The sequence below is a fragment of the Cololabis saira genome, chromosome 12, assembly GCF_033807715.1.
Source record: "Cololabis saira isolate AMF1-May2022 chromosome 12, fColSai1.1, whole genome shotgun sequence".
NCBI lineage: Eukaryota > Metazoa > Chordata > Actinopteri > Beloniformes > Belonidae > Cololabis > Cololabis saira.
In genome coordinates, this window is record NC_084598.1 from 33,426,714 (window position 1) to 33,440,809 (window position 14,096).

General features: G+C 37.5%; 1 protein-coding gene across 1 annotated transcript in view; it reads left to right on the top strand.

Moving 5' to 3' along the window:
* The window catches only part of gabrd (gamma-aminobutyric acid type A receptor subunit delta), a 37,602-nt gene extending 32,250 nt beyond the window's left edge, over window positions 1-5,352 (top strand). The window contains exon 9 of the mRNA XM_061736681.1: window positions 4,393-5,352. Coding sequence (XP_061592665.1) covers window positions 4,393-4,719 — 327 coding nt within the window. The 3' untranslated portion in view covers window positions 4,720-5,352. The remainder of the gene's footprint in view (window positions 1-4,392) is intronic.
* The last annotated feature ends 8,744 nt before the right edge of the window (window positions 5,353-14,096 follow it).

The window sequence follows — 14,096 nt, forward strand, 5'->3', positions numbered from 1 at the left end:
GAAGAGCTTTAACAAACCTGTCTGCATCAGTGGCCAGGAGAATAAAACATGAGAATGGAAACAGTGAGCTTATCCTTATCAATGATAAAATATCATGAAAAATCAAGACTTGGATGGAAAAACAAAAATCAACAAAACACCTTGCAGATTTGGTCCTCTATTTTTATCAGAATATATATCAGATAAATACGTTGAAGCGTGGAAGAATATGAGTGCTCCATTTAAAAATAGTCCAGGACCAATCAAATATTATGCTAAATTTAAATGCGCAAAAATAAATTGATGCAGGTAAACAGTGTCAAAAAAACAAAAAAACACTCAAAGAAGAAAAGAAAACCCAACCCAACAATAAATGTACTTCTTATTGTTAGGGTGTGCCAGTTACTGACATCTAGTGGTCATGTTGGACTATTTCAACGCTTTAAAAAGTGTTGCGTCAAAGTGAATCACACATGAGGCCAAAATCAGGAACTGGGTCAGAGTCCTGGCCCGAGCTGTTAACTGATCGTTATTTTCATTATTTATTCATTTTTTCTTAAAGACAGAAATATCCACCTTGTTTTTCAGACATATTACGTCAAATTGTTCAGCTTCAATATGAATTTAACTTTTCCCAAGACATATTGTAGAGTTCAAAGCAAACTTTGCTTAAATTAAATATAATTTCATGAGATTGAGTTCAAAGTAAAAACCACATCGGTAGCATTTACTTTTTTATGTCTTCCTCTCTAAGAATAGATTTTCATCTGTGTGATAATCAGCTTTATTTAATCATAAAATACTAAAATACTGACACAGGCATTTGCTGCCAAACACTGAGAAGATTTGGACAGCTTGTCTGAAGAGCTGGATCAGTATCTCTATTCATCACATCCAGTAATTCTGATCAGTCACATTAGTTAGGGGAGTCTGGGAGCAGACGGGATACGCGGCTCCGAGGGTTCTGAGCTGCTACGTGCAACAAAACAAAAGAGCAGAGTTGGCGAGACACTGATGAGTCCTGCAGCCGACACCTCTGAGTGCAGAATCGCTGGACATGTTTGTGGAGGAAGTTTAACAACTTATGTGCTGGAGTTTGATGCATCTGCGGAAACACCCTTTTCACAATTCTCCTTTTGCCAGTAAATATTATTTTTTCTTTTCTTAAATTTGAAGCGATGTTATACTTGGTATTGGCTCTGCTCAGATCAAAGAGAGTTGAAACATAAAACTAACAAGGTTGATTCAATTATTGCAAAAACCTTGAGCAGGACCTGGCTCATACGGGACCCTCCTGCTGAAGACCAGCTGGGTAGAGCAGGAAAGGGAGGCAGCACAGAGGACAGGAGGAAGGACACAGAGAGCACAAGCACATACAGGACTGTCTCAGAAAATTAGAATATTGTGATAAAGTCCTTTATTTCCTGTAATGCAAAAATGTCATACATTCTGGATTCATTACAAATCAACTGTAATATTGCAAGCCTTTTATTATTTGAATATTGCTGATCATGACTTACAGTTTAAGAAAACTCAAATAATGGATTCTATTGAGGAAATAACGAATTCTATAGATGCATATAATTATGTAGCTGGGGTATTTATAGATCTTAAAAAAGCATTTGATACTATTAATCATGATATATTATTTAATAAATTAGAACGATATGAGATTAGAGGAATAGTGTTAAATTGGGTGCAAAGCTATTTAAGTGATAGGAAACAATTTGTGAAGTTGGGTGAGTCTGTGTCTACATGCTTGAGCATTGCTTGTGGGGTCCCACAGGGGTCAGTACTGGGTCCGAAATTGTTTATTTTGTATATAAATGATATGTGTGATGTATCTAATATCTTCAAAATGGTAGTTTTTGCAGATGACACAAATATATTTTGTTCTGGAAAAAACTTACAGGAGCTATTGGACAAGGTTACATCTGAATTATATAAGTTAAAAAGGTGGTTTGATAAAAATAAATTGTCGTTAAATCTGGCTAAAACTAAACTAATGTTATTTAGTAATTATAAGATAGATAATCAGGTAAAAATACAGCTAGATGGTGTTGAAATTGAGAGAGTTTCAGAAAACAAATTTCTTGGGGTAATAATTGATGATAAAATTAGCTGGAAATCTCATATAAAATATATACATAATAAATTATCTAGAAGTGTCTCAGTTTTAAATAAAGCTAAGCACTTATTAAATTATAACTCACTACGCATGCTATACTGTTCCCTGGTTTTGCCATACTTGAACTACTGTACAGAGGTCTGGGGAAATACTTATAAATCATCACTGAATGTATTAACTATACTCCAAAAACGAGCTATAAGAATAATACATAATTCTGGATATAGAGATCATACTAATAGATTATTTTCAAATTCATATCTTTTAAAATTTAAAGATATTATTGAATATAAAACTGCCTTGACAATGTATAAAGCAAGACACAATCAACTCCCTAGGAATATTCAGGGGATGTTCTCTGATAGAGAAGGGGGGTATAATTTAAGGGGGGAATTAAATCTAAAAACCAGAGTGGCTCGGACAACACTTAAAACCTTCTCTATTTCAGTATGCGGAGTCAAGCTATGGAACAGTATTCATGTAGAACTCAAGCAATGCTCAAGTATGAACCAGTTCAAAAAAAGATATAAAGAATGCATTATTATGAGATATAGACAGGAAGAGTTACATTAAAAAATAGCGGGTTAGATAATTGAATTTGTATGATGTATGTATGTTGACCAGTATATGATATATGCCAAAGGAAGGCTCTATTTAAATGTATAATATATAAAGTATAATGTATTGCTCCATGGTGTATATTGAGTATTATAATGTATGGAGAATATGAATATGTGTATGTGCATATGTGTATGTATGTATGTATGTATGTATGTATGTATGTATGTATGTATGTATGTATGTATGTATGTATGTATGTATGTATGTATGTATGTATGTATGTATGTATGTATGTATGTATGTATGTATGTATGTATGTATGTATGTATGTATGTATGTATGTATGTATGTATGTATGTATGTATGTATGTATGTATGTATGTATGTATGTATGTATGTATGTATGTATGTATGTATGTATGTATGTATGTATGTATGTATGTATGTATGTATGTATGTATGTATGTATGTATGTATGTATGTATGTATGTATGTATGTATGTATGTATGTATGTATGTATGTATGTATGTATGTATGTATGTATGTATGTATGTATGTATGTATGTATGTATGTATGTATGTGTATATGTATACGGCTTAATTTCGGGTGGCAAATTATATTTTGTGTTGTAAATAACCGGGGCAGGGCTAAATAAGTTTTTTAACTTCTCCCTGCTCCATTTCGAGCATGCAAAAAAGGAAAGAAAAAAAAAAAAGAAAAAAAGCCAGTGAGGCATGTTTTTGTTTATGATTGTTATGATTTGTATTATACTGTATTTATCATGATTATTATTTAACTATTGTTCTTTGGTTTAAATATATATTTGTTAGCATGTTCGAAATAAAGTTTTTCATTCATTCATTCATTCAAATATCCTATCTCAAAAAATTAGATTATTCTGGGAATCTTAATCTTAAACTGTAAGCCATAAAATAATAAAAGGCTTGCAATATTTCTGTTGATTTGTAATGAATCCAGAATGTATGATATTTTAGTTTTTTTAATTGCATTACAGAAAATAAAGAACTTTATCACCATATTCTAATTTTCTGAGACAGTCCTGTATTAGTAGTCGTTATCTGTTAGCTGGAGAACTTGGAGGTTTATGATTCCAAAACCTGTGATTTTACAAATCTACTAGTAAAAAAAAAAGAAAGAAAAACAAATCTTCATCTAAAGTCACAATAACAGGCAAACACCATTATGATTGTTGCCACTGAGGGAAAAAGTGAGTGAACTCACAGGGTTTAGTCCTCCACAGATGCTAATCGGAGTCAGTAGTTTGCACATCTGGAGTGAAGTGAGTTTCCAGGTGTGATTTATGATCTATGATGATGATAATGGAACCAAGTACTCCCTGATGTGCACTACTCCTCAGAAAAAAATGAAAGGGATATAAAATAGTCCCAAAGTGTTTAGGGATCCATCATTTCATTTTAATTATCTGTAAATGTGTCTTAGTTGAAAATCCGATCACATTTTATGGCAAATTAATGGAAGTGCATGATGAGACATAAAAGTTAAATACCACAATCTCGTGCTGGTGACGGGGGTTGTATCACCTGCAATGTTTTACTATAGAGGACGAGACTGCACTGTGAATACGGCACGCTTTAGTTATACGGGGGAAGTGGGAAGTGTGACTTTCCTGATTTTTATAAATGAAACAGAGTTGTAATTTGCCGGGTAAACGCTGACGTGCTTTTCTCCTTCTCCTTACAGTCTATTGTAAAGAACGGCAAACAGGCAATGGTTCTGTTTTCCCTGTCGGTCACCGGCATGAATCAGGGTGTGGTTATTTCTAACCGCCAGGGCCGGCCCCAGCGATCTGGCAGCGAAATTCCCGGAGAGGGGGCTGCGGAAGAGCCCGAGCCGAGGAGGAGAAGGTCCAGGCCGGCGGAGGAGAACGAGGAGAAGAAGAAGAAGTGCTGCTCCAAGTGCGTCTGCAAGCCCATCGACGCCGACACCATCGACATCTACGCCCGGGCCGTGTTCCCCTTCACCTTCGCCGTGGTGAACGTGATCTACTGGGTGGCGTACACCATGTGAAGAGAAGAGGAGGCAGCGGGCCTGAGGGAATGGCTGCTGTCCAGAGCTGTACATAAAAACCAACAAAAACTGCTGGAGTCGAGCCACCACGATGCTGGCAGACTTGTGCAGCTGAACACTGCGGGCTTCGGCAAGAAAAAAACTTCAGGAAACAACAAAGTATATAACAGCCTGTGCATATGAAACCATGTTAATTACTGAAAGTTGCAAAGCATTAAGAGGACTTAAATATATTAAAATGCAGACAGTTGTACTGTATAAAGGAACAAAAGACTGCATTGCTCATCTGAGGTTTATATTCACAGTAAATAAAGGTTAGAACAGGCCACCTCCATATGAGAACAACCTAAACACGGAACAGTGAAGCATTTGAAGCGACCTTTAAACAAATAATCATAGTGACCCCCCCTGGACACCCCCCAGACGTGACTGATGGGGTGAGGTGTGCCCTTATTCTGCATGGCTGATAACACATTCGCCCTCTTCCCCTGTTTTCTATGTCCTTTGGTCCTCCACCCATTTTTTTTTTAAAGTCCATTTTCATCTTCAGGACACCATCTGGAGTGTCTTATCTCCTCTCGCCAGTTCTGCCTGTTTCCTCATCATTAAAGGACTTCCTCCACTACCTGAGTTGGTGTGTCTTTGCATGTGTGTGTGCCTGTTTTTTTTTCTCCCCCTTGTTGTAGATAATCTGTTGAACATTCAATCCACGGTTGCTGTACCTGATTTGAAAAAGGAAAATGGAAAAAAAAAAAAAGAAAAATTGAAATTCCTTCCGGGAGATGTAGTTTGTACATGCATGATTCTCCAAATCAAAAAATTCTTTTAGGGATTATGAATAATTGACCTGTCAGTTGTTATAAGTCGAGAACCGGGATCTATTAATAATTTCACACCCGTGTCTGTCCTTTGGTCCGGACAGGGAAATTGATTTCAGGAAATTTATGGAAGAGAAAGCACCACAGCTTCCCAGGCATATTAGTTTTAACGTTGCCGCGTGAGCGTTTTCTGGTGGAGCTTTTTTTCTTCTTATATTATTGAATGACTTTGAGTGAGAGCATTTCAACGGCTCAAATAAGCAGAAAACTTTGCAGGTTAGATCACCGGTACGTGCAGATTTAAAATTCCGTCAGAAAGCATTTGCTCCTGAAAAAGTTCAAGGTGCGAGCTGATGCTGCATTTTGTCCTGAGTCGTGAAGACGAAAGTTGGGTGAAATATCCTCCTCTCTTCCCGCGCTCCTTGTGACTGCTTTCTTCTCCGTGGCGACGACAGGCGAGGCCTTTGAGTGTACCTGCGGTCTTGTGCGTCTGTTCGCTGAGAGGAGAGACTTTGAAAGAGAATAAGGATGGGGAGAAGGTTCTCCCAGAGACGACAGCCACTCTGTTTTTGAAGCTGCATTACCAACTACATCTGTAACAAGTTGGAAACTGTAAAGCTACTTGTGTCGAAAACACACAAAAAAGTGCTTTTTCTTGCCTCTCTTTTTAAAAGGCTCTACCAGTAGGAGTATCTAAGAGGGGAGCTCATTAGAGCAGCAAAAACATGATTTGATTCATCCTTGGAAGAACATGAGGGTGCTCGCTAAATTTCAGAGCTTCCTATAGGATTGTGTAACTTCATATTTACACACAGTGGTTTTCTTCAAACATTTACCTTCTTATAGGTGAGTCAAAGATGGTCTAATTTCCAAAAGACATTTAACTTGATTTTGAGCATTTTAAACAAGTTTTTTTCCACTGTTCTTGCCTTTCACGGCTTTAGGAATGAATAAAAAGTTGTTTCTAGCCTGGCCAGACATCCTAATTATATTTTCTTCTTTGATGCAATGATTCGTCTGGTTTGTGTGAACTTTGACTCCCAGGGGCCGGAAGAATGTCAATGACATGCACTCAAAAGTGGCATGCACCTGAGCTGGAACGCTGGTGAGCGAATGTTGGCGGCTTCGTGGCTAGAAAAACCGTATTCTGCAGCCGTCGTGGTTGTTTTGAACAGCGGTTATTGGCAGAGGTGTCAAAAGTATTCACATTCATTACTCGGGTAGAAGTATAGATACTAGAGTTTAAAAATACTCCTGTAGAAGTTGAAGTATCATCTCAAGTTTTTTACTCGAGTAAAAGTATAAAAGTACTGGTTTCAAAACTACTTAAAGTATAAAAGTAAAAGTAATGTAAGGGGGAAAAAAGCCATTAAGGACAAAAGCTATTGAAAATGAATGTATCTTAGTATAATGCAAACATATTAAAGAACCATATATGTGTAGTATTGAGCATTAACATGTGTTTCAGAGAGCAGGAGATATGATGACTAGTTGCCTATAAGTATTGTAATGGTGCAAAAAGTCAAACTTCAGAGGCATGTTATCATTTATCCTAACCTTTATTGGAATGTACATCCAAGTTTAGTTGCAGGAATCTGAGGGAACGGATGTAAGAACAAAACTGGACAAGAACATCTGAAACAACCACAACCAAATTCACTCTATCTGGATGGAGCAATTTAACTGGATAGTTTTTGTTTAAAGGCCAAAATGAAATAGAGTAACAAGGCTGTTTTTAAAATGTAAGGAGTAAAAAGTACAGATAATTGTGTGAAAATGTAAGGAGTAAAAGTAAAAAGTCATCTGAAAAATAATTACTCCAGTGAAGTATAGATAACCAAAATTTCTACTTAAGTAAGGTAACAAAGTATTTGTACTGCGTTACTTGACACCTCTGGTTCTTGGACATGCATGCATGAGTCATCCCGTGAAGCCCAGCCCTTTAGGAGAGATCAGAATATGATGAATTTTACAGTTTTATCAACACTTTAAGTGTGAAAACGTGGTCCCAACAGCCCGCCGCCACCCCAGTAGGCCAAAGTTTAATTCTCCTGAAAGGAACCGGCCAGCCATTTGCATGTGTGGTCCATCTGAAATATAAACGAGCTGAAAATATGGGATTGTCCATGGCTTCCATGTTGGCCCAATTGCTCCCAGTAGTCCGGGGGTGATAAATGGGCATGAGCCCAAAACGGGCGTCTTATCTCGGTCCCATTTGGGTCAACCGCATTAGAGAACCCGTGGGGGCAATTCACTAATGTGCAGCAGCAGACGGTCTCAGATGGAGCCCCATTTTTCAGGGCCATTTACATCTCAAACGAGCCCCACGTACAAATGGCGAGGAAGACCGGAAAGTATTTTCGGGAAGCTATTTCCAGACGTCTCGGAAACCAAGAAAACCTGAAAACAGAAAAACCTGCACAAATATTATTCCCATGTAAGAACTTAATTTAGAGGAAAACCTTTACTTTTGTCCATATGTCAGCTACCATATGTCAGAAAAGAGTCTTCAGTTTATTGGAGGGCACATATAAACATGAAACACATGAAACTGGAGTACCAGTCGTGAGATTGGAGAAAACATACAAACAGAAAGACCCAAGTTGGGATTCAAACCCACAGCGCCCCCCCACCGAGTCACTGTGTCCAAACTTTAAAATATCAACATCTAAACGAAATAAATGTGGACTTAAAATGAACCTCATCAATATTTGGTCCACTTTCATTATATTTTTCCTTTTTCAATTTTCTTTCCTCAAAGCCGAAGGGAAGTGTTTCTTTCTTTTTTAGTGAAAAGCCTCTGATAAATCTGCTTCAGGCTTTCTGCTTAGCACCAACTGACAGAGCATTTACCAGCTGAGGAGATGGATGCTTTTTTAAGTAGCTGTGCTGGAGACTGAAACAAAGCTTGGGCTGAGGATAAATATTAGACTTAATGATGATAAAATGCTGGACAGAAACTCCAAATGCATGCATAAATCCCTCACTGGATGCTGCCTCGGCTTCCTCCCAAAAACTGGACCAAAAAATATATTGGCAAGGAGGAATATGGAAAAGTATCTTTTATCTTTGTTTGACTGAGAAAAATGAAGGAAAACATCATTTCAGTGATGTGTCCACTAGGGCTGGGGATCCATTCAAATCGATTCGACTCCGATTCCGATTCTTAAGATTAAGAAACTCCTTAAGATATAAAGATAATGAATGCTGATGTAAGTGCTTTCAGAAACATCATGTGGGGCAGAATTAGCAAACAGATTCAGGGCAGAAAACAGAAGCCATATGAAATCGGTTTTATTTTTTCCCATTTATGAGAATTTGGTTTTTAGAATTTTATGCAAATGTAACCCCAAGACAGTATATAAAGCAAGGAAATATAGACAATGTATGCAATTATAACTGAAAACTTCAATGTTGTCATACTTTTAAACATATTTAAAGACAAAAAAATGGCATTTAGTATTATGGCCATGCAGGAGAAAAAAATATTCGAGAGGGAAGATTTTTTTTATTGTGCACTTCGTGAAAAAAGTCGAAATTTCAAGAAAAAAGTCGAAATGATGAGAAAAAAGTCAAAATGTCGAGATTATAATCGAAATGTTGAGAAAAAAGGTGAAAATTCGACTTTATTCTTGAAATTGTATTTCAACATTATTCTCGACATTTCGACTTTTTTCTCGAAATTGTACTTCAACATTAATCTCGACATTTTATTGTGCACTTCGAGAAAAAAGTCGAAATATCGAGATTAATGTTGAAATACAATTTCGAGAAAAAAGTCAAAATGTTGAGAAAAAAGTCGAAATGATGAGAAAAAAGTCGAAATGTCGAGATTAATGTTGAAGCACAATTTCGAGAAAAAAGTCGAAATGTTGAGGAGAAAAAAGTTGAAATGTCGAGAATAATGTTGAAGTACAATTTTGAGAAAAAAATTTCGTGAATAAAGAAAGGTTGAGAAAAAAGGCGAAATCTTGACTTTATTCTTGAAATTGTATTTCAAAATTAATCTCGACATTTCGACTTTTTGACTTTTTTCTCGAAGTGCACAATAAAAAAAAATCTTCCCCTCTCAAATATTTTTTCTCCTGCCTGGCCCTAATACTCTTCCGTACAAGTTATGCTCGTGTCCAACAAAACATTCCTTTTTTGGGCATAAACAAAAAAAACAACAAAAGTTGTTATGCAATGATGAAAAAAACAAACAAACAATTTTTAGACATATGAATCGATTTTTAGGAATTAATATGAGAATTGATTTAGAATGGGAAAATGGATCATTTCAACACAGGCCTAGTGTCCATGTTGATTGACTGTCCTGGACGGCATCAACCCACTCAGCCTCCTCATTCTGATGCAGCAGCAGCAGCAAACCCACACACTCGTCTCCTTCTTCTCCTGTGGTGTTTCCGTGTGCAGGGAGCATGGCCGTTATCAGAGCCAGCGATGCTGAGGCAGAGCAGGCTGGGGTGGGAGCGGGGCAGGGATGGGCGCTCTCTGAGCAGACTGGTTTTCTCCCAGGCAGATAACTTTGTTCTGGGCCAGGAGAAATGACATCATGACGGATGGCGATGAAGATGTGGGTGCAAAGGGCAGGAAGCCTTATCTCCTACGGTGGCACCGGCGGGGGGGGACGCGGATGCACAGGAATACACTTGTGGATCCCACTGATACTCCACTTCAGTACACTCCAACGCCGGTCACTCCCCACTTAGCACAAACACACACACGGGGATACACACCCCTGATATATCTGCACGTCTCGCAGCTCTACGAGGCAGCAGTCATATAAAAAGGCAGAATCTGACAGATAGAGGCCAGCTCACTGTGTATGACTGCTTTGCCACTTTCCACTGCACTTCCACCGAGTCTGGAGTTCTCTGGAAATACTCCAAGGATCAACAAGAAGTCCAACGTGTACTGAAGGTATGTGCTGCATGCAGCTGTGTGATACATAATACATAAAATCTCAGCACACTTTCAGTGAAACGAGGTAACTTGTCAAAAGAAATCTGGATTCAGTTCGTTTATAATTCAGAAAACTTGCTCGCGAGTTTAGACAAAAGTAGAAACATCCTGTCAAATTGAAAGACTTCTCTGAAATGCATGGCACATATGGATCTTTTTTAATGTTTTAGTTTGATGTTTTTCATTCAGACAGTTACAGCCAGGTTGGGAGAAATCCCTCTGATATAGATACTCCAGCTTCCACTGACACTCATCAGTTCTGTCTCGTGAGTGTTACCGTGACACTTCTCCAGTTGATTAGTTACACCGAGATTAATAAATCTGCATAATGGATTTTGTGAATCAGTATGCAAATTAAGACTTTTTCTGTTAAAAAGCTATTTAAATTCATTACCAGGCAAAAATGCAATGTTGTTTTAAATCAGATTTAAAACCACTTTACGTATAAAAACCACTTATGGCCACATGCAGACGGGGTGCTCTGACAAAAAAACCTCTTCAAGGGTATTTCATTTTGTCTTACATCTGAGGAAAACACATGAACTGTCCTGGGATGTGCTGCCTTGAAATGATCAGAAGTGGTTTTGCTACATAGAGGGGACGAGAAAGCCCTTGTTTTTTTTTTTCTTTATATTTTAAAAGGATTTTAAAAGGAAACGTTTTAATAACTGTAAAATATGATAAAATATGATATTTATTATCAACATAATCACATAACCTGGGTTTGATTTATGGACAATTATTGGTAGAAACTCTCCAAATATAGAAAAGAGAATCTGATGTGTAATTCCCGAGGATGTGAACATTTCTGAGGAAAAATGTAAAATATTTTTTATTGAGAGCCATTATTATGGATGCATTGTTTCTAATGCAGTGAATCACAATGAAACTACTCCAGTTAATTGAGATGTTGGAACAGCCAGTAACAGTCAGAGAGACTCTGAAAACGAACAAAGAAATAAAACCCTGTTTTGTCTTCAGACCTGCCCCTAAAGCCACACCCCCAAAGCACACGTACGGACAAATACTATTCTCTGACGAAAAATACAGTCTGATAAATGAGTGAGCGCTCCGGTGACTTTGCAATGATTGGATGGCTCCTGCAGCTAATATGTGATCCATATTTGATGCTGTGATGTGAGAAGGTTCAATCAAGTGTTTGCTGTTTGTGATGAGAATCTCAGGAAATGCTTCATTCAAAGAAAAGAAAATAACCTCAACTCAACCCAAAGGCAATCTTTTTACATTTGAATAACCTGATAAGACATTATCTTGTCAAATATGAAAAGACTTTCAAAAACCTGATGATTCAAATGATTATTCAGAGCTCAAACTCCCATGTAATGGACTAATGCATTAAGCACTAGAACTACATGCTAATGAGGCAAAAAACAGCTGGAAACTACGTTTTCATCAGATTGACGTTGCCAGTGCAGATGAGAAAAAAGTGTTTCCAAGTGTTTCCTTTTGTGCTAAACAGGATTATCAACATGTCTGTAAAACCAGCTCATGAAAGCGTGGCCCATTTTTTTTAATTAGAGACGTTTCCAATACAGGCGTTTCTGTGAGATAATTTAGCTTTGCGCCCCTTTTCACAGATTTCCTGCTTGCACATTGGCGACGTAACACATGGGTCCTACTCAGAGGTGGACAGAGTACTCGACCCCAGTACTTGAGTAAGAGTACAAATACTACTGGTCAAAATTTACTCTGTTACAAGTAAAAGTAGCTCAGTCAAAATATTACTCGAGTAAGAGTAGAAAAGTACTTGCTTTTAAAGGTACTTAAGTATCCAAAAGTAAATGCTTTTAAATGTACTTTAAGTAAAAGTAAGAGTAAGAGTAAGAGTAAATTTCTTATTTTCCACATCAGTAAATTACTATATTTTTTCTAAATTAATTTAAGTTGTAAAGTTTAAGTTGTAAATGTCTGTGGTTTGTCTGTGCCCTCGTTTTTTACTCGGTCGAACTCAAACATTGAGTTAAGATACGGCCAAGGATTTTGTGAAAGTCCCTGCTCCGAGTCCGGCTGATTATCAGACTCAGACGACTCAGCGGATTGTCTTTCTTCTCCTGACGCAGGCGTAGCCATTGTTGCAGCTCTGTCTTGACAAACGCAGGCTACTTTGGCGGTATCGTTTTGAGGAGGCTTGACGTATTTCCGCTTTACGTACAGCTTGTGTCCAATAGGATTTTAGGGAAGAAGAAAAAAGAGCAGACCTGAAAGTAACGAGTACTTTTCAGCCTTCCTAGAAATTTACTCGAGTAAAAGTAAAAATATTTGTCTTGGAAATGTATTCAAGTAAGAGTAATAAGTACCAAAGAAATCTAATACTCAAGTAAAGTACAAATCCTCTGGATATGTACTTAAGTACAGTACTCAAGTAAATTTACTCCGTTACTGTCCACCACTGGTCCTACTATAGGTCTCCGGTGCTCTCCTGCCAGTGGAAAAGCAAATCAGTTCCTACCTGAACCCGTCTGGAACCAGCTCCAGAGTTGGAGCCTGTTACTGAACCATGACAAACAACCAGTTCCACATGAGAAATGTTGCCTCGAACACAGCAGTGTTGCTATTTCTGCAATTTATCCCCATCCTGAAGTATTCTGACAGGAAGTGTGGTGACAGAGTGATGTATGTGACAGTCCTTGGCCCGAATCGAGCCACGTTACAACGATAAACCTTGATTATTTGAAAACTATAGGATTTCTCTGTTGGTTTTTTTTTGGCACAAGTTAGTGAATCATTCAATCATAAAGAGAGTCAGGGATCAAATTTAAGCACAGCGAAGCCTCCATGAGTGATTTAATATTGACTGCAGATCACTTTGTTTGTCTCCTGCTTACTAATCACAGCTTGCTCTGAATTCTCCCAAAGCTCTGAGGTTTTTATCCTGCTGACTAATTGGCAGCGAGGGCACTTTGCACGCTGACACGTTATGCAATAGTTACTAACAAAGGCTGAACTGGGGTTTGAAGTGTAACAAAACATGGTACATGGCCTTTGAGTATTCAGGCTTCTTATTCACCCATTCACACAAACACTCATGTCACCAATGCTGTTCTGAATGTTTGTGCTCTAATAGTGTGGTTGCATTGGATTTTTTTTGTGTGGATTTAAAGGATTTATTGACTTTATTGCAAGTATAAATGCTCTGATTATCACATTAAACATATCTTATTTAAGGGATATGATGATAAGAACATTAATCATTTATTTTTGTCAACCTTTTTTTTTTCTCAGAAGATTTCATCTTAAAAAAAAGTGTTGGTTTGCAGCCTTTTATTGACGGTTATTTTGTATTCTGTTAGAGCTTTTTTTTCTGCCAAAATGCTAAACTAGTTTCAGTCTCACAAGAGTGATTTCCTGAAAATGAAATATCGGACCAGAACAGCATTTCTCTTGTCGTGTTTTATGCAGCATCACACATTTGAATCACTGGAAATGAGTGGAGATGAATATCTCAGTTGCTGTCAAACCAAGACTAATGATGCACAGCGACTTCCTAAAAAACGCCCCAAACTCACTAAACAATGTTTCCACTTGAATTTTAAAAAGCTGATTAATGATTTGAAGTCGCCGTGATTCTTAAAA